The 25,593-nt window shown below is 42.3% G+C and overlaps 1 protein-coding gene across 2 annotated transcripts in view; it reads right to left on the bottom strand.

The window, feature by feature from the left end:
• The window catches only part of Ldah (lipid droplet associated hydrolase), a 94,463-nt gene that overhangs the window by 59,099 nt on the left and 9,771 nt on the right, over positions 1-25,593 (bottom strand). For both annotated transcript variants that reach the window (XM_021178871.3, XM_029484714.2), the window contains 3 exons: positions 23,450-23,605; positions 14,439-14,582; positions 2,874-3,046 (listed from right to left, as the gene is read on the bottom strand). In XM_021178871.3, the coding sequence (XP_021034530.1) occupies positions 2,874-3,046; positions 14,439-14,582; positions 23,450-23,603 (471 nt within the window). In that variant the 5' untranslated portion in view covers positions 23,604-23,605. The remainder of the gene's footprint in view (positions 1-2,873; positions 3,047-14,438; positions 14,583-23,449; positions 23,606-25,593) is intronic.

Here is a 25,593-nt window from a genome sequence, read left to right as displayed (position 1 = left end):
CATGGAGGCATTTCCTCAACTGAAGCTCCTTTCTCTGTGATAACTCCAGCTGTGTCAAGTTGACACAAAAATAGCCAGTACAATTGACCCCTTGTCAACTTGACACACAAACACATCACTAGTAAGCCTCAACCTTTACATTCTTATTCATCCCCAAGATCTAAATAACTTTAAAAGTCCCACAGTCTTTACATATTCTTAAAATTTCAATCTCTTTAAAATATCCGTCTCTTTTAAAATCCAAAGTCTTTTTACAATTAAAAGTCTCTTAACTGTGGGCTCCACCAAAACAGTTTCTTCCTTCAAGAGGGAAAATATCAGGGCACAGTCACAATCAAAGCAAAAATCAATCTCCAACCGTCCAAAGTCTGGGATCCAACTCACGATCTTCTGGGCTCCTCCAAGGGCTTGGGTCACTTCTCCAGCCATGCCCTTTGTAGCACACACGTCGTCCTCTGGGCTCCAGATGCCTGTACTCCACTGCTGCTGCTGCTCTTGGTGGTCATCTCGTGGTACTGGCATCTCCAAAACACTTCGTGACCCCTTCAGTCCTGGGCCTTCAATTACAACTGGGGCTGCACCTTCACCAATGGCCTTCCATGGCCTCTCACAGTGCCGAGCCTGAACTGCTGTGTGACCCCTTCATGCCTTCAAAACCAGTACCACCTGGGTGACCCTTACACATTACCAAGTCCCACTGCAGAAGGAGTACAAACTTGCCTATCTCTGGAACACAACCTCTTTGTGCTTTCAGAAAACACTTCCCAGAAGATGTCACCTCAACGATGCTGGTCTCTTCTTAATCACCGCTAATTTCTTAGCTCCAGCTAACCAGCATCAATAGTCCCAGTAATGCAAAGTTTTTGCTTTAGTAGTTCTGGTATCTTGTTAATCACAGCTGATTCTTCAGCCCCAGCTAACCAGAACTACAAAAACTTCACAATAAAAACAGCAATGGCCCTGAAGAGAGTCTTTAATTTTCCCTCTGAAATTTCACAAACCAGGCCTCCATCTTCTGCACTGTTCTCAGCATTATCTTCCAAGCTCCTACACAACATCTGACAGAGCTCTTAACAACGAATGGATCTTCAAGCCCAAAGTTCCAAAGTCCTTCCACAGTCCTCCCCAAAACATGGTCAGGTTGTCACAGGAATACCCCACTCTGCTGGTACCAATTTGTCTTAGTCAGGGTTTCTATTCCTGCACAAACATCATGACCAAGAAGCAAGTTGGGGAGGAAAGGGTTTATTCGGCTTACACTTCCATGCTGCTGTTCATCACCAAAGGAAGTCAGGACTGGAACTCAGACAGGTCAGGGAGCAGGAGCTGATACAGAGGCCATGGAGGGATGTTCTTTACTGGCTTGCCTCCTCTGGCTTGCTCAGCCTACTCTCTTATAGAACCCAAGACTACCAGTCCAGGGATGGTCCCACCCACAAGGGGCCTTTCCCCCTTGATCACTAATTAAGGAAATAAATGCCTTACAGTTGGATCTCATGGAGGCATTTCCTCAACTGAAGCTCCTTTCTCTGTGATAACTCCAGCTGTGTCAAGTTGACACAAAAATAGCCAGTACAGAGAGTTGCTGTTTTTATTTTACTGTATGGGTGGTTTGTCTATCTCAGATTAGAATGTGCCTCTAACTCTACACTCCCAGCAGAAGATCCTGTCTGCATTCAGGGAACCTGGGTTACAGGGCATTTATTGTCTTTGCTTATTAGTTAGACAGGTGATTGGCATGCAGGATGCCAGCCTTAGCTCTGGGTTGTGTCGTAAGTGCTGTGTCAGGAATCGTGGAAGTTCTGCTGTGTGTTGTGGCCAGTGGCCTACCTTCCTTGGAGTCATCCCACTAACTCTTCCACTTTTGCTGGGGATTTTGTTTCACCCTCAGATTCCCCAGCACCCCATACCCACTGTGCTGCTCATTCTAGGCTACTTGCTCTCTAACAGAGAGGCAGGCAGTCCCTGTAGAGAGGGTCTCCCTTGACCATATCCCTGCTGTTGAGACAAGGTGCTAGTATACCATACTGCAGTATCACAACTGTGTTCTTAGTGTCTCCTAGCCTCAGCCTGCAAGTACCCGCAGGGTGAGTGAGATACAGCAGATCAGAGGGATCACTCAGTGTCCCACTGTGCACCACACATCCAGTGTGCGTACACATGATCAGAAGGTCCTTTCCTCTGACTGTCATTCCAAAGCTAGTCCTGTACCACACAGGGCAGCTTGTTCTCTGTGCTTCTCATCAGCTTCACTTCTTCAAGATCTCTGTGTGTAACATCTCTGGTATTGGTTGGATGTGTGAGGAAGGTTAGCTATAAGCAGAACATGTCATCAGCTGACCTTGTATGTATATCTGTGCACCTTCTGCATGCAGTGCCTGTGGAGGCCAGAGCGGGCATAGAATCCCTGAAGTGTAGTCACAGGCTGTTTAGAACCACCTTGTGGGAATCACACTCGGGCCCTCCAGAAGAGCACTCGGTGCTCTTAGCCTCTGGGCCATCTCTCACCTATGAATATTTTCAGAACACTCTTTCAATAAAGACAGAGTCCTTCCCATGTCACTCTCAGTAACTGTTCTTAAACATTACTTCATAAAAGACAGAAAGTTAAACATGACATCAGAACTCCTGATAACCCTAGATTCAAAGAGATTCATTTAGAAAACCTTTTTCCCACTATTATTCACTGGAACATCATGGGAATTTCTTAAACACATCTTTGGTAATAAAGAGATAAGGATAAAGGTAGATACCACACACCCCTCCCTCTGCTTTCCAAAAAAAAAAAAAAAAAAAAAAAAATCAAAGGAAAGATGAGGATTTTTTCAAAAACACAATCAGGCACCCACAATCACCTTCAAAAGCATACTTACAGGCAGCTCGGGGGCACGCTTCATCACGTGAAGGGTCATATAGGTGCCTACGGAATGGCCAATGAGTATAAGCTTCACATCCTTTGGCACATGAGCTCTCAGAAAAGCTATTTTGTGCTCTATTTGACCATTCAGACCATAGACGTCCTCAATTTTTTGAGCATTTGACTCTTCTAGAAGCAAAAGTATGAACATGCTTTAATTAGTAAGTAAACAAGCTTATTAAAGAAGAAAACGTATCTGCAAAAATGCTGAAGCTTAAAGCAGTAACTCAGAGTTAAGTCTTTACCATGCGTATAGTAAGTATACCAGACTAGCTACAGCAACAGGCACTGACAATCCACCCTTAGCGTAGAACTGGAAAAGAAGCGTTATCTGAAACAGCTCAACTCACAGACGTATGTGTGAGACTGTCGGGCACAGACCTATGACAGAGAGGAGGTGAGATGTTCTCAAAGTCCATGGATTTCCAACTAGTCCATGAACTATTGTTAGTTTAGGCCAGGAGTTCTCTAACTTGATCATGTAACAGAATATTTGGGAAGGTCTGTTGGAACAGATACCAGGGCCCTGACACCAGAGTTTCTGACATAGTAGGTCTGGGTAGAGGGCCAAGAATTTTCTAAGTTTCCAGGAGATACAGATATGATTCTAGGATTATACCCTGGGCACCACTGGATTAAGCTTATATTCAGTGAACTAACAAAACATGTGATGCTGCCTATGTTAAATAATCTGTTTATATTTAAAGAACTTAAAAGTCTTAAATAGAAACTTAAATGTTAACTCATACAGTCTTGACCTATGACTTGAAATAGCCTTTCTTTCTGTTCTAACTCTTTTTCTAGAGTTTTCAAGACTTAATTAAAAACTACATTTGCGGGAGTGGGTGGGTAGGGGAGTGGGGGGGTATGGGGGACTTTGGGGATAGCATTTGAAATGTAAATGAAGAAAATACCTAATTAAAAAAATACAAAAACAACAACAACAACAAAAAACTACATTTGCTTAACCCCACTGTGCCAGAAAGACAATCATGGTATGTAGTTACTTACAAGTGGACATTAGCTGTTAAGTAAATGATAAACATGCTACAGCCCACAGACCCTGAGAGGGTAGGTAACAAGGGGAGTTGAGAGGTGGGGGTGCACACGAGTCTCCCTGGGAAGGGGAAATAGAATACATCTGCAGGTGGACTGGGGATAAGTGCAGATGGGAACAGGAGGGATCAAATGGCATGGGGAGGGATGGAGTGAACGTATGGGGAGATGACTGGAATGGGAGGGGATGGGGGGACAATGTGAAACCTGGTGCAGGGGACACTCATGGCATCTATAAGGATGCTTCGTAAGGACTCCTAGTAATGAAGGATACAGAGCCCCAACAGTCCATCTTCTGCAACCAGGCAAGATTTCAATGGTGGGACTGGAATACCAACCCATTCACCTTTGACCTACAATCTGCCCTGTATGCAAGATGTGCTGGGATGATGGTGGCAGAGAACTTGTGGGAGTGGCCAACCAATGGCTGGTCTAATTTGAGGCCCAGGTCATCAGGAGGAACCCATGCCTGACACTATTCAGAAGACCAGAAACCTAGGGTAGAACCAAACACAACTGGGAAAAAAAAGAAAGGAAGGAAGGAAGGAAGGAAGGAAGGAAGGAAGGAAGGAAGGAAGGGAGGGAGGGAGGGAGGGAGGGAGGGAGGGAGGAAGGAAGGAAGGGAGGGAGGAAGGGAGGGAGGGAGGAAGGAAGGAAGGAAGGGAGGAAGGGAGGAAGAGAGGGAGGAAGAAAGGGAGGGAGGAAGGGAGGAAGAAAGGGAGGAAGGGAGAGAGGGAGGGAGGAAGGGAGGGAGGAAGGAAGGAAGAAAGGAAGGGAGGAAGGAAGGAAGGGAGGGAGGGGGAAAAAGAAAGAAAAAAGAGAGCAAAGAAAGAATGTTCAAAGAGAAAAGAAAGAAAGAAAAAAGGGTATCCTGATATATTCACAGATCAGTGCCTAGTCCAGTCATGAGAGAGACCAACTCTGGCATCTGTTGGGAGCTGGTGCTGAGATCCACAGCCAAAGATTAGGTGAAGAGAGAGCCCAGGTTGGAGGTCTCACCTGCTCTGTCCTCTCAGAGCTTGGGAAACCCCTGAGGACAAAAGGGGAAGGAGGAACTGTGGGGGTCAGAGTAGTTGAAGACACCTCAAGCCCATGGCAGGTAGAATCAACTAAGGGGGCTCAAGGGAGCTCACAGTAACTTAAGTGGCAGTCCCGGAGCCTGCATGGGACTGCAGTAGATTCTTTGCATGTATGTTATAGTTGTTGGCTTGGGTTTTCTTTTTTTGGGGGTAGGGGGGAACTCCTGAGAGTGGAACTGGGAGTGTTTCTGACTCTTTTGCCCGCTCTTAGGACCCTTTTCCTTCTACTGGGTTGCCTCGTCCAGCCTTGATGTGAGGGTTTGTGCCTAGTCTTATATAGTATCTTGTGTGTTCAGTTGATGTCCCTGAAAGACCTACTCTTTAGGACGGGGAGGGGTATGTGAGTTAGGGGAGGATAAAGAGGAGTAAAAGTAGGGGAAGCTACAATAGGGATGTACTGAATGAAAGAAAAATTAAAAAAAAATAACAACAACAAAACTACACTTGCCTTCAAGGAGATCACGGCCTAGGAAGAGGAAATACAGATTTTATTTATTTTGCATATGTACATGTGCTTGTGGGTCTGAGTGTTTACACGTGTGTGGGTACACATGTGTGTACATGTTTGTGGAGGCTTGAGATTGATGGTAGGTGTCTTGATCGCTCTCAACCTTATATACTGAGGCAGGCTTTCCATTAAATCTAGAGCTTGCTATTTGATTGGTCTGGCTAGCCAGCTTGTCCTGGGAAGCCTGTCTCTGCCTCTGCTTTCTGGGGCTGCAGTAGGCCATCATGTCCTTTTACATGGGTCCTGGGGTGCCAAACTCTGGTTCTCAGGCTTCTGCTACAATCACTTTACCCATGAAGCCATTTTCTCAGTCCCCCTCCCCCAATAGATTAAAAATATAATCATGAAGCCCTTAAGAAGTACTTCAGAGGGCTGGAGAGATGGCTCAGGAGGTAAGAGCACTGACTCCTTCCTCTTCCAGAGGTCCTGAGTTCAATTCCTAGCAACCACATAGTAGCTCACAACCATCTGTAATGGGGTCTGATGACCTCTTCTGGTGTGTCTGAAGATAGCTATAGTGTACTCACATACATAAAATAAATAAATCTATTTTAAAAAAGGACCTCAGAAAGGCAGTGATCATTTGTACTGAGAGAAGTGTCATTATACCTCTTTCCAATTTATTCAAGAGAATACTACAAGAACACTACCATAGATGTATACGTTTAGTTACATATTTGAAGTTGGGCATAAGTCTATACATACCTTCCTATATAAGTATAGTTAACTACAGATTAAACATTAGGTTTAACTTTAATTAGGCATAAGTTTAACTATCGGTTTTCACACAAACAGTATTTCTAAGTCTTTGGTGACCATAAGACTATAATTCACTGCTGTGCTCTGGGATGTGTACATCGGAGCCCTTCCCCTTTCACACAGTTATTTTCACTGGTGAATGTGACTTTCCCATCTTGCTCCACCATCACTCAATAAGGATACCCTGATAATTTCAATCAAACAGCTTACAAGGAGAAATAAAAGGCTGAAATCAGAACTTTGCATTTGAAATTCTTTGATCAAAATGGGTGTACAATTTATTCTTTAAAAACAATGTTTACCATACATGTATATTATAATAAAAAAATCTAAAAAGCCAATGAAAATTTTACTCTAAATTCATGAAGGTAGAACAGAAGCGGAATGTAAGAAACCTTTTTATGTATTATTTTATTTATAATATTAAAAAGAGTAGCAATGCTAGCCATCATTTGGTAATAGAACTTTACTGTTAAATAAGTATAAATATTGACCTTAATGTTTGAAAAAAGGAGAACTTTGACATGCAGTCCCCAGGTATCTTGCTTCTATTTTACTGGAATAAAAGTTACTTTGCTGTTACTCAAATGGGATATAGAAAGCCCAAAGGACTTTGTGGGTTCATGCTAAAGATCAGAGAAGCAGCTGGGTGAGAACTCTGGCCCTCAAGTCTTTATGCTTCCTTCACTCAGAGATCCAAATGACTTTCCTCTCACTATTATCTCTAGGTTTATTGAGGTGAAAGGGCATGCTCACACTTTGGGAGCATACTGTATTCCCAGCTCAGTGTTCTGCAAGCTCCTTGGATGGAAATGTTGGTGAGACTCTGCCAGCTCTCAAAGTGTTTGACACACCGAAGGGATGAGAGATGGACATTTACACTTATTTACAAATGCTACCTAACTTAAAAAACAAATAAAAATAATCTATGAACTTCAAGAATATCTTTAAAATAATTTTAATTATTATTCTCCAAACAGAGTGTTTAATCAAAAGTCACCAAGTTATGTTTTCCTCTTGACAGGCACAAATGAACAACTAAGGATTTCAACTGGATAAATATAGGAACAGGTAGAAATGCAGGAAGAACAAATGCTAGAACCAGTAAACAAAAGCAAGAGGCACAAAGTGTCATACTTGGAAATGGTGAGGAGTTTGAAGGCTATTACTGCCTCCAGGGAGAAATGGGACAAAGTGGTTAGAAAAGGAAGTTGTCACAAACTAAGCATGACATGGGACATTGCACCAGGACATGTATGTGGACAACACCGAAAGGAGCAGCATGCTTGGCTGTGGGGTCCATGCTACCATGCCAACAGCCCCCAGTGCACTTAGAAAGATGCTGGGGTTTTCAGACACAACATCCAGATACTGATGAGCATGTAGGTCATCCCAAGGACCTCTTATTGGAAATGCTGTCACCAGAACTGTCTGGATTTCAGGTCTCTGTCTGTCTCTGATTTGAGGATATCTCCAGTGAGGGTACTCATTGAGTGTCTCTCACCCATACATCTGAAACCTGAGTCAAGCTCTTCAGTCCTCTTAGCAGCCTCAGGGCGGTAACAATGTGCTTGGTTTCTAGATTCTTCTCCAGCTCTGCACTTTAACTTGGAAACTTGCTTGAATTTCTAGTGGTCATGAGCACCGACCTGACTGTCCCCACTTTTGGGCACATCTTTCCTCAAAGTTCTTCTGCTACGCACTTTCCTGGGAGGAGAGAACTTTACAAAGCAGTCTCTCTGTCTGTCTGTAGGACTATTGGGTGTGGTTTTGTTTCTTTACAACTGCACGAGACAAATTCATCATTTATGAAAGACTATATAAAATTTTAAGGTAATGTTGCCATCTGCTAAAGCTAAACCAGCTTTAGTTCCGAGCTTGTGTTTTATATGTTTTGAACAAAAGACTTGAAGTAGTTGATAATAAATTTGCCACGGAGTAAGCTGTTCTAGTGAGTCAAAGCCAAAAAACATTTTAAAGTCCCAACTTGTTAACATTTTGTCTCAGTTTTTCCTGAATCATCCCTTTGTGGTATCAGAGAACATCTCCTCTGTCATTATATCCACTTTATGATTCTGTCGATGTGCTGCAACCAGAAGAGTATTTCCAACTGTTCATAATCTTAACACGTGCTAGTATGAAGCCAAATGTCTGCCAACCTTTGATGTGCTGCCATAGCTCTCTTTCAGTCAACATGTAGTTTTCAGGCTATATCTTGCATGTCAGGGCACCTACACTCAGGACCATCATCTGGGATGGGAAATGACGCAACCGTCCTGCTGCACTCACCCATCTGCTAGGGCACACACTTGTAAGTGTGACCTTTACATTACCTCTGCTAGGTCTCCGAGGATGGTAAGGCCATGGCTACACTTGGCATCATAGAACTTTTGGGATCCTCAGGGTACAGATGGAAAGAGTCACCTCAGAAGGTGGAGACGGGCATCTCTAGTTCTACTTAATTCTCCTGCAGCACTGCATAACATCTCCTAGATGAGGATCAGTAAGTCCTTAGTGGTGATAAACTGCCCTTCTACCCAGCTACTCAGTATCTGCTGGCCCTCTGGGCTAATGCCTCTAGGTGGCACTGTTCTCATTAGGTAGCAAAGAGCTCAGTGTAATTGCTAAGTCATTAACTCATTAGTAAGTCCAGAAGCAGTCCCAACAATAAGCACTCAAGTAAGCAAGCTTCAGTTTCAAACACAAACTGAATACATTTCCTGGAAATGTGGACTCACAGCAGACACTTTTCACTGGTTGGGTGCACCAGTGCTTACTTAGTAGGGAAAAATCCATGGCCAAGGTATAGAAGATGCGGTCCTAGCACAAGCAGCATGAAGGCTTCTGGGAAGTTGTTAGAAATACAGATTCTGATAGTGTCCCACATCTACTGAACCAGTGACTCAGGGAAGTGGCCATTTACATTCATAAACAACGTTAGTGCATGTCAGAGTTTGAGAACCCTGATCTTGGTTGATCCTTCCCATCTGTTTTCAGTTTCAAAGCTGCTACTCAGAGAGTGTTTATTTGCTTCTGATTTTCGTACAGCTTTGGATAGTTACTGTGACTGCTGTTGTTGCCATAACTAAGAATTCTCTCTATGCTATACATATGTCTTTTTCTCCATGATGAGGATGAATAAGACATGATGGCTGCTCATGACTCAGAAGTTTGAGCAAAGGGAATGGATAATAATTAGTTTTCACTAAGGAGCCACTAGTCTCTTATATTTAAAGAGTTTCTTGTACACAGCAGATAGTTGGATCTTATTTTTATCTACTCTGAGAGACTACCCTTTAAAGTATTCATATTCAAACTGATTATTAATACAATTAGATAAATGATCATATACAATTTTAAATCTTTAAATATTTGATTTAATTTTTAATTATGTATATATATGAATGTCTATGTGTAGGTATGTGCATGTGAGGGCAGGTGCCTGAGGAGACCAGAAAACTGTCCTGGATTTCCTGGAGCTGGAGTTACAGGTGACTGTGAGCTGCCCAACTTGGGTCCTCTGCAAGAAAATTCCTCTTAACTACTGAGCCCTTTCATCTCTGCTAAGTGTGTTATATTTTGATGTTTCTTTTTCTTTCTCTCTTCTACTTGTTTTGGTCTTAATTGAGTATTTAACTATCCCATTTTCTTTTTATCATGTCATGGTATTTCTTTAATTAAAAAATGTATTATGATTATTAATAATTTTTTTAGTGGTTGCCCTAGAATTTGCAGTACATAATCTAAGCTGAATGTAAGTTACAATGTATCACTTTACCTTTAGTTTTGTTACATAACAATGATCTTAATTGTTTTTCTTCATCCTCATCAACTTACCCATATATTACCATCACTTACTAATGGAGCAGTTATTTACAGCCACCATGTGGTTGTTGGGAATTGAACTCAGGACCTCTGGAAGATCAGTCAGTGCTCTTAACCACTGAGCCATCTCTCCAGCCTGAGCAGTTATTTAGAATAAGGAACTTTAAAAACTTAGTAATTTCTTCCTTGCTTTTCTTTTTTTTATATTTGTGTGTGGGTGAGTGCGCACGTGCACGTGTAGACACAGACACAGTCACAGACACACACACACAGACACACACTCTGGTGTCTAAAGAGCAGCAGGTCTTAACCGATTAGCCATCCCTCTAACCTATGCTATTCCTTTCTTGTTACAGATTTGAGTTTCTTCCTCCACTTCCCTTTTCTTGTAAGGTAGAACTAAAGCAAACAGTCTCTTCCATTTTTGTTTAGAAAGTCACTACTTTCTTTCCTTTCCTTTCCAAGTATAATTTTATTACACTCGAAATTCTGGGTTGATATTTTTCTTTCATAATTAAACATTTTACTTTATTCTCCTCTTTGTGTGTAACAAGAGGGTTCTTGGAAATTTCTTTATTGTTTTTCAAGGGTTCTATTGGTTTCCTGTAATTTCCATATGTGACATACAGGTGAAGATTCTGAGTATTTATCCTGCTCACTGTTCTTCAGGCTTCCTGCATCTGAGTTGTACTGTGTGAGTTAAGTGCTTCCATTACTTTGGCTCCACTCTGTCCATCCTCTCCATTCTGTCCGTCCTCTCCTCTCTCTCCACCCCCTCCATCTTCTGGTATTGTAATTATGCAGATGTTGGATCTTTGAAACTGCCCATAGTTCTTAGATATCTTTCTTCTTCTTCTTCTTCTTCTTCTTCTTCTTCTTCTTCTTCTTCTTCTTCTTCTTCTTCTTCTTCTTCCTTCTTCCTTCTTCCTTCTTCCTTCTTCCTTCTTCTTCCTTCCTCCTCCTCTTCTTCTTCTTCCTCTTCTTCTTCTTCTTCTTCTCCTTGGTTTTTCGAGACAGGGTTTCTGTATAGCCCTGGCTGTCCTAGAACTCACTTTGTAGACCAGGCTGGCCTCGAACTCAGAAATCTGTCTGCCTCTGCCTCCCGAGTGCTGGGATTAAAGGTGTGTGCCACCACGCCCAGCTATCCTCATCTTCAAGAGCACATTTTTTTTTTTTTCTATCTGCATTTTCGTTTGGGAGGTTTCTACTGATCTATTTTCAATTTCACAGATCCTTTCCTTAGCTACACTGGGCCTAATAGCAAGTCCATGAAAGCCATTTTTCATCTTTGTTGTAGTGTTTTCTAGTATTTTCTTTTTATTCTTTCTTTAAAAAATTATCCAACTGTCAACTTGGATCACTATTCTTTTGTGGCATGTTATAGTTTTCATTAGAGTCTCAATTTATTAATTGTCATAGTTATTTTAAACGTTCTATCTGATAAGCTTAAAGTTGGCAACAGGCACATCTGAATTTGGTTATGGTTCACAATTTGTTGTTCGGTCTTACCGTTTTTCTCTTGCCTTTACAAAGCCTTGTAACTTTTCTGACTAAAGTTGGACATGATGTACCAGTACTGGGAACTGAAGTGAATAGATTCTTGGCATGTGGCCAGGAACTGAGCTACATTTAATATTTATTAGAGGCTTTGATTTCATCCATGCCATTGTTTGTTCCCCAAAGACCTCTTTAATAGGTCCTGTAACTTGCAGTGCACACACCTTTATTATAGTCAAAGGCTATTAACATAGTGTAAAATATGGGGGCAGGGGAAGCATTCTACAACTGTATAGTTAATATAATCTAGGGGTCTGAGATTCTGTGCTGTGATCAGAGCCAATGCTTTTCAGATCCTTCTCTATGTGAGGCAAGAAGGCTAGCAGGCCCTTCCTCAGGTTAGACAAGGTCTGGCAGGGTCTCATCCATTGGAGAGTAGGCTTTTGCTACTGAGAATTCTTTGGGAATGATGCAAAGTGATCCCTCCTCCTGCTCCCTCCCCTAGAAGTCCTTGGAAGATATTCTCAGATAATCACTGTGTTAGCTTTACTGCCATGACAAAGTACTTATAGAGACTGGCTCCTGGTTTTAGAGATCTCAACCCACAGCTGTCTGGCCCTATTGTTTTGGGTATTGGGAAACAGACCACCTCAGCAAGAGTGGTAGAGCAAAGCTGCTGGGGACTAGGACAGAAAAAGAGAAAGGAAGAGGACAAGGAAAAAAAACATCCTCCAAGGTCATGTCCCCAATGAACTTAAACTACTTACTCCACAAAAGGTTTACCACCTCTCAGGATTCCATTACATTATCAATCCCTCAATGGAGTGTTTCATTCATGAGGTCAGAGCCCTCCTGGCATACACCTATCGAAGGCACTAAAGTGTGTTTGAAAACGGCTCACTGGAGACCACTTCCCAGTGGAAGAACATTTTGGGGACATTTAAAATCTAAACTGTAATTGAGAACTGGCTTCTTCCTACAATCCCACCACTGTGAGGGAGAGGCAGAAAAACTACCAGTTTAAAGACATCTTGAGCTATTTAGTGAGGTCCTGCCTTAAAACCTAAACAAGCAAAGCTGGAGAGCTGGTTCAGAAGTTAAGAGCACTTGTTCTTGCAGAGGACCTGGGTTCAATTTCCAGTACCCACATGTTGGGTCACAACCAATTTGTATCTCTGATCTGACCTCCTTAGGCACCAAGCATGTTTATGGTGGATATACATACAAGCAGGCAAAACACCAAACATGTAAAATAATAATCTTAAAAAAAAAAAAAGAAAAGAAAAAAGAACAAACTAAAAAACAAGCACCAAAACCAAAACCAGAGCCCTAACACTGACAAAGAACTGAAGAGGGAGTTTCTGGAGGGAATTCTCACGGAGCCTGGGAAGCCCCTGAGAATTCCCACTTCACTCTCAAACCTTCCGCATTGCACCTCTGTGTGTTCTACTGGTTAAGGCTTGCCTAAGTTCTTCCAAGTGAGCTGTTCTTTCACAGCGGTGCCACTGCTCCAGACTGTACACACCCTGGCCTGTTTTCTTGAGAGCCTGACATTTGGATGTGAGGACAGGAGTGGTAGAGTCCAAGCCCTACAGGTCAGAGATGAAACTGGAAGTCTACTACTTATTTTGGGCGAATTTTGCATTCGATCCTTTCCTTGTGCATGTTTCTGAACTGTAACCAGCAGTACATAAATAATGTTCATCAGTACCTTTATGAAAAAAGTAAGTACATTAGTCAGGTCTAAGATACACAGTTCATCACTGCAGTTTTACAAAGGGAAACAAAACCACAGGCTTCATTCAGTCTGTGCAAGATGCCTGGGCTCCTGTACCCAGCAGTAAAGTACTAGAGGATCTCTTCTCTTGGTGTTAATGTGCCAGTGTTTACTTATTTTGAAGTTAACAATTTTTGATCATAATTAAATCAAAGCATTATAATTTATAATATTCTTTTCCAATTTTAAATTATAAAGCAGCAATTTAAAACATTTTACTTAGCTTCTGTATTGTACAAATTTTACCTAACAGGTACATACCATTTTAATTTGAAAAATACAATATTTACTTTAAAAAAATGAATAAAAACATGCATTAGTCACTAGAACTAAGAGATCATCTATAAACTGTAAAGTTATGAACAAGATAAATTGGTATTATTTATCTACCTGAATACACTAATGTTCAGAGAGTACTCAGAAGAGTTCACATACATAATCATAACCAGTCATTTTAAAATAGAAAATAATTACATCTGATATGATGGTGAGTGGCCAGAGTACAATTAAAAATTAATTAATCAAAACTAGCCTTGAATATCACCTGAGATCATTTGTAAAGTACAACTTTGTGTATTGAAATCTGTATATTAATTTCAAAGAGAATCAAGAATATATAATCATAAAAAATACAAAGGTAAAATGTTACTGTGTCTTTAATTCAGAAGAAGTGGTCTGTAAGAACCAGGAGCGAAGCAAGACAGAAGTCCTTACCTCCCTCCAACCACCAAGGGGAAAAGCCCTTGGCATACGCTTAACATTTGAAGGGAATTTAAATTATGTATTCTCTTACTTAAACACTTTAGGAAAGTCAACATCTGAGAATTCTTATTGGTAAAATGCAAATATGTGCAATGCTACACTGCCATCCTTTCCCTAACAAACCATCTAGCATACCACCACACAGGAGCCCAGCTCTCCCTTCTCAAACTTATAAAAATGTGGCCCTGGGTCTCAGGACACAGCAGAGGCTTTTGCTTGTGAACTGTGAATGCTAACAAGCTGTTAACTAGGACATACCCTGTGGTGCTGTAAGAACCTTCTTGTCTTTGGGCTTCACCGAAAACCCAGCATGAGAGATTATCCATACTGGGAAGCGGCTCTTCATCAAAGTGTACAAGGCCTTTGCAAATGGCACGTAGAAGGGGGAGTAGCCTGGGTTACCTAGGGAAAGAAAAGACTCAGGATTTGAAAGAGCAATAGACCTATGCAAGGTTATGTACAGGCCAGAAAAGGTGGCTCAGAGTTTCTCATACCATTCTCTACAAATCTAGTAACATTCACATTTATACTTAGGTATCACAAGGAAGATCTTCAAGCCACAAATCAGAGCACAGAAATATCCTTTTAAGTCACCCTTATGTGGCTTCCCACTGTCACCTGGCTGAAGCCCCAAACCACTAATCCTGTCTTTATGGCATTTCAAGATCAGACCTATGGCATTTCAGATCATTATTAAGTTATTAACCTGTACCAAAGTTAAACTAGAAGAAATCAATAACAAAACAAACCAACCAACCCATGCCAGTCAAATCAATGCCACAATCTTAGAAAACTCAAGGGAGTTTATTCAGTGTTATCTTGTCACTTACCACAAGTATTTGTAGTGTATATGTATGTGGATGATCACTGACTGAAATAAACACTACATGTGACTTATTTGTAGAATGTAGAATGTATTTTTGACATGGGTTAGGTACAGAGAAACAGAATAATGAATACGTTACGGCTGCAGGGTGAAAGACAATGAAGTAGGGGTATCTAGCCTGCACTCCTCATCTGTACACATTCTCACTGTCTGTAGTCCTTGTCATAGATGTCTCCTGATTTCTTCATTCTGTCGGGTTTTCTCTACTTTGGCTGAACACATCTGTGACGATGGTATTTGAATCACGATTGGCATCTACACCTAGTGTTCCTATTTTGTAGCTCCTTGGATAGGCAGCACAGTAAAAATGGTTAAGAATGCAGGCAGACTGGCTTTCCCTATGGACTGTAAATTTCAGAAGTTGTTTACTCTCTCTATGCTTTGACTTCCCCTCCAGAACAGGATGATGTATAAATGTACATGATGCTCAGGGAATTTATAGATTAAGGCATATTCTAACATGACTTGAAACATGGTAACAGCTATATAGGTGTTAACTATTCCCCTTGTACAGCCTTCTGGAATCATGGCACTCTGTAACGGTTTCATTGTTCATACTGTTATCATGCTCCTGTAGTATTCTGACCGAAAGCTTTAAGTTTTGAGCATCTTACAGTAGGGTTAACTGGCAACTTTGCCAAGTAACATGAAAACGTTCTCAAACGTGCTCTATGGTCAGCTTGCAGTCATTGTGCAGTTGCAGATGAGGGAAGGGAGAAGGGGACTATCAACAGAAGGCGGCACCCATGCTGTCTGTGAGTGTCTGCCCCCTCTTTATAAATGTAAACCTTCCCAATGGGGATGCTGCTGCTGAGCATTAAGTAGAGAACAGCACTCAACATCTTCCCATCTAAGAGCCAGTGTCATACACCGCTAACTCTGTCCCAATCCCCCTCTGCACCCCCTCCCTCCCCATAGGAGCATCTTCTGATCCAGCACTGAACCTCTGCAGGAACTTCTTGTGTTGGAATCAAATAATTCAATTTATTTGTCATTTAGTCCTTTGTAAAACATTCCATCTTATACACCTTTACACACACACACACACACACACACACACACACACACACACACACACACACCATACAGGTGTACATGCTCATATTTTAGTAACTGGCAGGGCAAATCCTTTCTCTTTGTTTAAAACTTTCTAGGCTGGTCTCAAACTTTAGTTCCACTTAAAAATTCTTTTGGGGATTCTGATTGAAATTATATTTAATTACTCCTCCTCCTCCTCCTTAGTTTTTTCGAGACAGGGTTTCTGTGTAGCTATGATTGTCCTGGAATTCTCTCTGTAGATCAGGCTGACCTTGAACTCACAGAGATCCGTTGGCTTCTGCTTCCCCAGTGCTGGGACTAAAGGCATGTACCACCACTGCCTAGCTTACATATTACTTTACAAAAATTTTACTGACTGTGGCCTCCCAGGAGCGTGTTCTATCCTCAAATCACATTTTAATGCCACATAGTCAACATATGCTAGAGGTGTTACTTGCTAACCCTCTGAGCACAGGAAGATTGTACCTGAAGTTAGTGTTTACACGTTCTAACTCAGTCTTCATTTGATGTGGCAGTGAGAACAAACAGGTTGTGTAACGTTTGAGACAAGGTAAAGACATCTGGGAAGAGGGAATTGCAATTGATAAAATACTCCCATCAGACTGGCCTGTGGGCAAGCCTGGGCTGCAATGTTCTTGAGTGATGATTGATGTGGGAGTAACCGGCTCACTGTGGGTGGTAGCATCCCTGGGCTGGGTGCTATAAGAAAGTATGCTGATCAAGCAAAGGGAGGCAAGACAGTAAGCAGCTCTCCTCCATGGCCCCTGCATCAGTTTCCGCCTTGAGTTCCTGCCCTAATTTCCTTGAATGATGGAAGGTAAAGCTATAAGATAAAATAAACCATTTCCTCCCCAATTTGTTTCTGGTCATAGTGTTTTATCACAGCAATAGAAACTAACCATCAGTAAACAGAAGCTGTTAGAATTATTACAAGCAATGATTTAGATTCAACCGTTCTAAAGACAGGTTATGCAAAAACACTTTGAGCACAAGGTAACGGCACACTATAGAACGGCTTTTTTGGCAGTGTAGGTTCCAGCCCATCCTCTTATTGATTATAGGATCCTAATTAATTCTTCTTACTTTAATATACTATTTTATTATCATCAAGTCAAATGCCAACTACAATATGCTCAGTTTCCCTATTCCCACTGTATAGCTTCCATTGTATATTATTTTAACCATTACATTTGCATTGGGAACTTGCTGTTTGGAAGTCACTGTGCCATACATAGGCACACAGGAGCTCCATGGGGTTTATACAGTATGAGGGAATATACACACATAACCAAGTGGGTGAGCTGATTCACCAATGGCATAACTCTTACAAACAAAACAAGTGTTTGATAGGTATTAGTATGTTGCGATAGGTAGTAGTATAGATAGGATGTTGTGATAGGTATTAGTATGACTTAAAAAACAACAAACCCAAGGTCTGAGGAAGTGACTTTTCTGAGGCCCAGAAGGTAAGACAAAGGCAGTGAAGCAGTAAAGAGCATAGTTACTAAAGCAACACAAGTCCCCCAGACCTTGGCTCTTCCTATTACATTCAATAACATCGTTACCAAGGAACACACCTGGATTCCAAAGCCTGGCTGCACAGAGTGGAGGGGGAGAGATAACCTAGTCAGCATCTTGAGACTACAGTAAGAAATCTGCCTTTTAGTCTACGAAACACAGGGGCTGGTTAAGAGTTAAGGCATGATTAGGTTTCAATCCTTTTTTTAATTATAAGAATAATTAGAAAACATTATGATTTTAGTAATATATATAAAACATAAAATAGGTAACTTCCTATAAAGATACAAAGCACCACAGCTTATTCAAGAAGACTTCAATAATCTCAATGGTCCCACTAAGAACTAAAGAAAGTCAAGCTTAAAAATTAAAGATCTCATGAGCAAATCCAGACCTACATGGCTTCACCTTTAAATGCTGTCAAATATTTGAAAGGGAAAAATACTATCAAGTTTATAGGTATTCTTCAAGATAACACACAAGGAAGAAATAGTTATCAACTTGTTATGTGAGGTATATATTACCCTCATGCCAAAACCAGATGGAACTTCTAGAAAAACAGAACTACAAGTCAGTATTCCAATGAATACACATGAAAAATTCGAATCTAAAGGCTAGCAAATTGGATCCATTAAGATGTTTTTAAAAAGTACATTATGACTAAGTAGAAGTGACTGTAGATGACAGGATTCATTTAACATTAAAAATAGATTTTACTTATCATGTTTATAAGCTGAATGAGTCACATAGTCATCTTAGAGTAAAATTGGAACTTATAGTTTGTCAGGAGTGTATTTAGTAATATAGGTACAATTTTAAACATACTGACCATGAAACACTGAATCAGAATTCCTACCCTCTATATACAGTCTTTACACACAGTGACACTAGTCTCTTTCCATTAATGTCTACTTGTCTTTGTATTTACCCTCTCTTTCACCTTTAAGACAGGGTTTCTCACACTCTAGAACATCCTGGCCTGGTACTTTACCATGCATCCAGGGCTGTCCTCGAACTCCAAGCAGTCCTCTTGACTCAGCCTGCCAAGTGCTGGGATCATAGTCATGTGCCACCATGCTGACCATTTCTCCACCAAGTTTATCTACCTCTGTGTAGGCAAGGTTCTCTCCTCTCAGCTGGTGTGGTTCTGGGATCCACTTACCACCGTCTTCATATTTCACTGCACCTATCTCGGAGGACTGGGCAGGTTTGACCTCTTTACCCTTGTTCTTAGCAACCTTCTGAAAAATGAAGGTTCTATACAACCACGGATGGATAGCATTTAGAGAGCAACACACAGTGCAACACAAGGAGGCTGCTGAAGATAGCACACCTGGAGAGGCCACAGAACTCCAGATGCCTTCACCTGTAAACACGCACCCCAACTTTCATGACAGTTCCTGTAGATGAGCTCCCAAAGACAGGGTAATGGAATGCCACCAACTAAGGAGCAGAATAAGCCTAGGCCTCTCAGGAATCTGACAGAAATGACTGAGGCCACAGAGGAAAGAGACCATGGAACCAGGAATGTGTCCCACTTCCCTCCATCTGCAGTGCACCTGGCAACAGCTTCCTCTACTTCCTCGGCACACAGGAAGCATGGCTTCCCTGTGGGCATTCTGCCCCTGAACCTTGTGAGTAGAGCTCTCACTACTCTGTAATACCTCACACACCTCAGTGGCAGAGGTGATATTTTTGGTCTTTGCAGAATACACAGAAGAGACAATAAGTAAAGCGAGTCCCCTAGGCGGGGCATTCAGTGGGCAGCCTACCTCACTCAGCTACTTCACAGACGTTAAGACTTACTTGCCAATGCCACCCTAACCCTTCTCAGCCACTCATGTCTTCCCTGAGAAACGGGATACTTAAGTGACACTCCTCTTGTTATGCCCATGTTAAGTGATTGCAAAATCCAGCTGGATTGAGTCACTACCTCTGCCCCAGAATTCATCACAGTTATCAAATCCAAAAGGACTTATTTGTATTAAGTTTAAGCAACAAATTCCTCTTTTACGCATGACTGTGACACCTCCAGCTTTTCTGCATCAGAAATCGGTGGCAGGGCAAAGGGACCTGTGTCCTCAGGCGCTGATTCCCATGCAGGCACTACTTGTAAGAACTAGAAGCGTAGGTCCTTTCATTAGCTGGAAGTGGCTAACTAACATCCTAAGCACCCCTAACTCTGAGGACTGCAGATGAATCTTGGACCCTTTCAGACTGTACTCTCAATATGTCTGCCATTTCATAGTGAAGCTGCTGAAGAATTTATATACTTTTTTTTAAATTTAATTCCTTTCATTCAGTATATAGGCTACTCTACTATCCCCAAGCAGTCTGTCTCCTCACTCTCCACTAGAGTCACTCTCAGAAAGAAACTTCAACCCTTAATGGGAGACAGCCAGGTGGCGGGGCAGGGACTATTTCAGTTTCCTCTTAAATCCTTTCATATTTTGTCCATTTCAGTTGCCAAATTTTGTTTCAGGAAGACACTGTGCTTCCAGTCCATGATCGTGAGTCTATTATTTTCTGTACCCCATCTTCATCAAACCTCTGCTACATGGAGCAGCACCCACTATGCTGATAACTTCAAGCTCTCCCTGCTGGTAGAGTACATCTATTGTTCATTTTATCACATGCTATGAGACCGAGTTTCAAGAAGAATCTTGGGCTGGAGAGATGGCTCAGCAGTTATGATCACTGACTGCTCTTCCGAAGGGCCTGAGTTCAAATCTCAGCAACCACATGGTGGCTCACAACCATCCTTAATTTGAGATCTGATGCCCTCTTCTGGTGTGTCTGAAGACAGCTATAGTGAACTTACATATAATAATAAATAAATCTTAAAAAAAGAGAGATGCTGAGTCAGGACTGTCAACCCAGCTGAGAATGGCAGGCCCATACTGAGGAAAGGTTGGAGCCGATCCAGCTGAGCACGGGAACCTTCGACTCCTTTGCCCCATTCAGCTCTGAACATTAGCAGACAGGCTCCCACTTTTCACGCAGAAAAACTGAAGAATGAGCAACAGATCCCGAAAAACCAGAGACTGCTAATGAAATGCCCTGCTATACCCCACAACGAGGCTCGCCCACAGAACCCAACCATTCTGCTTTGCCCACATCTGTTAGAACTTAATAGAGGTTGTCGTGGATCTTGGGGTTCTTAGTCCTAGGAAAATGGCAGTAGCTGATTGCTCCGGGCATGTGGGCAAACCCTACCTCTGTTTGTAATGGTGCCAACCAGCTTTTCCTATCTTTACCTTAAAAATGAACATGTAGTAAAATATTTGAAGAAAAAAAACACTAATAAGAAAAAGGAATAGAGTAGAAAACTTAACAAATACAAAAAAGCCAAAGAAAATAATATTGTTCCTATGAACCAGGAGTAAAGCAAGAGTAAAGAGGGGAAAGCGCTTAGAATTCATGTATATAAAGCTGGGTGTGATGCTGTACACCTGTAATTCTACACTTGTGAGGGTGAAGTAGGAGGATTGTCAGTTTGAGACCACCTTAAATTACAGACCAAACGAAAGGCTTAGTGCTTGACACTCATGTACAAGGTCTAAGAGTCTTTGGCTTAAAGGACCCACTAAAACCCCAAATCAGAGTAGAAAATGCCAGCCATACCAAAGTGCTCCATTGTAAAATTCTAAATTCTTAGAACAAAAAAGAAAGTCTCAAAAACATGAACTGTGGGGGAAAACTTCACAAGTAAAATATAATGATCAGAATGACGCCAGAATTTCTAACAAGCAACTCCAGACCCTGTGGGGAGAAAGGATTACTGTCTCTGAATTCCAAGGAAAAATTATTTCCCAGCCAGAAGTCCAAGACAGTGTCTTTTTCTCCTTCCATACATTGCACACACTCAGACCACCATGCCACACCCCCAACCTTACACAACTCTTGGATAGGCTGCACTATTGGCAAGATGGCTCCTCTGCACGTCTCAGGAAATAACCAAAGCACTTCACCAACAGTGAGGGAATATCAAGAGTGCAGTGTGAGCTCTAGGAAAGGGATCGAACCTGACACAGAGTAATGAGAATTTGCAGGAGGGCAGCCAAGCAGGAGCATGGAGCATGGTCAGCGCAGACCAGGTGTGAAGGACAGCACACTAGGGCTACAGTCCCCAGAACAAAGGGAACCATCCCCGAAAGAAGGTCTCAGAACTTCTCACTTCTAGAAAAGTGCTAGGCTAACGGGGTGACTGGAGCATAGGAAACTAAGGAGCAGAGATAGACATTCCCTCAGTGAAGGCAAGCCAAGAGGAAAGGAAGTGCAGTTAAAAGACAGTACAAGAGACAATACAAATATTATGCAGTTCTATTTTAATCTCAGAACTGTAAAAGCACTAAACACTGACCAGATTAAAAACAGAAAAATAGGAAGGAGGGGTGTGTGACTATGTACAAAGAGGCAAGGTGTACCCTCCACCTGGGCGGAAGTGAACAGAAAACCGCCAATAGTCAGAACAGAGTGCAGAAATGTACGTGCTGATTTAGAAATGCTGACCAATACCTAGCACACGTTGGTCAGCACAAACTGGACTTAGATATTAAGGGAGGGAAAGAAGTTAGGAGTGGATAGGGACGTGAGAGAGATCTGGGAGGAGAATATGATCAAAACACATTATATAAAATTCTCAAAGAACTAATAAAACTATCACGTTTAAAAAGAGTAGTGTTTGACTTAAACCTTGAGTTTGAGTCCTGGGACCCATGTGGTGGAAGGAGAGAACTGACTCTTCCATGTTGTCTTCCGACCTCCACGCTAGCAGCATGTACTGACCCCCACCCACCCCGATGTACCACAGGAACACAAGGACGTGTGAACTAATGCCAGGAGCATATAGTACAAGCGTTTCTGAGTATCTGTCAGAACAAAGCTAATTTTAAAGATCAGTTCAATGAGGTTTCTTTCTTCTCTCAATAAGATAACACTATGAAGGCAAATGAGGAAACTGAAAAAAGTACCTTGGATAAGAAAATAGTGAGCAAGGACGAGGCCTAGATGTCAAGGCATTCTACGAACAGGGAAATACACTGAGCTAACTGCACGGAGGCAGAGGACACAGATAGACTCAGCTGCAGAACAATCTGTTTTATGTAGAAACATCCCTGCAGACCAGGAGGGCAACAACAGCCTTACTGATCCGATGAATGGAACTTAAGGAACCACCCAGCTCGAAAGCAAAGAGAACACAGGGCTTCCAGCTCAAAAGATTATCAACAAAACAAAGCATGCAAAAGGGCAGGGCTGTCTGCATAAGCTTAGAGGAAAAGACAATTTGATCAGTTTCATGATGATGAAAATAGCTGTACAGCCACATAAATATGGAAAATAAGGTAAAATACAGCTCAAAGGTCTCTTGCCACGGTGACAGGAAGAACACAAGGCCAAAGCTTCATGCTTGCAACCAACCGGACATCTCTGACTGTGACAGAGCTAAGTCAGAGACAACCCAGATGAAAATCCCAGAGCAGCAACGCCACCTAAGCGCATAAGCATCTTTAAAAAGGTGGAAAGAAGTTATTTAAAGCTTTAGCTTCTATAAAGCTGTAAATATTTAAAAAAAAAAACCATTTACAAGGCAAATTACAAAACTATGTATGTGGTACATAAGACAAGGTTTCTCTATACAATAACTAATATAAAAGATACAAATGTAAAGAAAACTAAAAACACACACCCAGAGTAGTAACCGTGACTATCATTGGTAGTGGTAATTTTATTTGTCGGATTCTCCAGTTTACCGGCAGTCACTCTGAAACCAGAGGTTTTGAAAACCTGTGACTTTTCGACTTACCGGGAATGATGAAGATAAGCTGTTCTGGCTTGCTGACACCTTGTTTCTCAAAGAGGTTAGTCCAGGGCCCACATTTTATGATCTTGGTTTCAACTCCACCACAGAGAAAGAATTCCTCATGCACAGGGATTTGTTCCTCGACTTCTGAGGCCATCTCTAAATAAAAGGTGGAAAGGGTGAGTGAGAAACAAAGTACAGAGCCAGCAGCTGGCAGGTGCGGCACCACACCTGCAGTCTCAGCACTCGAAGACATGAGTTCAAGGTTAGCTTCCTCAGCTACATAGGGTTTGAGGCTAGTGTGGATTACAGGAGACCCTTTCTCAAACCCCCCACCCCCACAAAAGACAGTAAAACAGAAAACCATGAGCCAAAGACAGTACTGGAGAATAAAAAGGGGGGAAGCTTAAAACACCACGTAGAAGAAAATGCCACAGGGCATGTGTCAAAGATACAGCACTATTCGACTATCTACATTAAAGGACTGAAAGACAAATAAGGGGATTCTCACAAAACAGGCAGTCGTATGGTCAGAAAGGAGCAGAAATCAGAGCCAGATCAGCATGCTCCCCCCTGTCTCCAGTTGGGAGTGACAGTTCCCTTGGATGACATCCACCTCCCTAGTCTGCAGGTCTCGGATGGCCCGGTGCCTCACCTGACACAGGCCCTTTACCTCCACCTGGCCAAGGTTAGTGAAAGGCTCAGCTCTCCCAGGATGGAAGGCCACTGAGCTCAGTCTAGTCATCTTCTTCTTTAAAACTTCTGTAAGCACACTGTTTTGTGTAATGGAAACACTACGTCACTGAATTATGAAAGAGGTAGGCAGACAATGTCTAGGACATGAGGCAGCAGGCATAAATAATTCTCTAGATAACTTCATACAGACAAACTGGTGATCCTGAACTCTTTATGTAATCCCTCCAGTGCCCTTCTTTGTTCCATCTGCGGGCACTGAGTCTTTTTAAAAATTATTATTTTTACTTATTCACTTTACATCCTGGGCACTGCCCCCCTCCTGGTCACCCTTCCCACTCCCTCCCTCTCCCTCTTCTCTGAGCTGGTCATCCCCCCACCCCCACCCCTGGCCCATCAAGTTTCCATGAAGCTAGGTGTATCCTCTCCTACTGAGGCCAGACAAGGCAATCCCTGAGGCTATCAATGATCCTCTGTTACGCTTGCAGGGCACTGTCTTAACATTTCAAAACTCTATCCTTCTAACCCAGTGGTTCTCAACCTTCCTAATGCTGCGACCTCATGTTGTGGGGACCCCCAACCATAACATTATTTCGATGCTACGTCATAACTGTAAATTTTGCTTCTGTTGTGAATTGTAATGTAAAGATCTGATATGCTGCCCCTGTGGAAGACTGGGAATCACTGTTCTAGGCCCTTCACACCAACCTGCCCCTCAGTCTAAACTGTCCCTCCCATAGTGCCACAGCTCTTCTGTTCCTGTCACTCTGCTCACAATTCTGTCCCTCAGTTACTTCTGGAATGCTTTCCCTTCCGCTGTCAATGACCAACTGACTGCCTCCCAACCCCCAGGTCTAGCCCCACTCTCATCCTAGCATTCACAGCTCTGACCCAGGCTTCTAAAATGCTTTTCTTTTGTGAGGGGAGGCCATGGTGAGCTCTTAGAGGAGCAGATTGGAGAGTTCCAACGGTGGCTTCCTTGCAGGCTCCTGCCAGCTTGTGCTTCTCCCCCTGTGCTGTTAGCTGTGAAATCCCCCAACTGCGGCTGCTTTCCAACTGGAGGAAACTTTGTCAGCAAAAGATCCATAGCAATCACTGGAGCTTTTCCACTGGCAGAACTAAGAAGGACTCCTGGAATGGAGTGAGTGGAGGGCAAGGATGCTGCTAAGCATCGAGGCCCCACAATAGAGTTTCAAAAGGTAAAGGATGCCCAGGGTGGAAAACACTGCTCCAGGTAGCTGCAGAGGGAGATCTCTTCAATTTCCAATCCCACTGACACTTAATGTGTGCTCTAATTTCCTCTGAACTTACCTATGGGACTCAACTCACCTGTATGAGGAGACCCCTACACATACCACATCTCTGGGCCTCAGACTAGCAGCAGTGTCCCGCCTCCCTCTGCGAACCCTCCTCCCAGTCTTGGTTCACAGTGACTGGACACTAGCTTTGGCCTG

The sequence above is a fragment of the Mus caroli genome, unplaced genomic scaffold (genome assembly GCF_978045245.1).
Source record: "Mus caroli unplaced genomic scaffold, Mus_caroli_1 scaffold_14, whole genome shotgun sequence".
Classification (NCBI taxonomy): domain Eukaryota; kingdom Metazoa; phylum Chordata; class Mammalia; order Rodentia; family Muridae; genus Mus; species Mus caroli.
The sequence above is the reverse complement of the archived record's forward strand: the minus strand, read 5'-3'. Positions and strand labels throughout refer to the sequence as shown.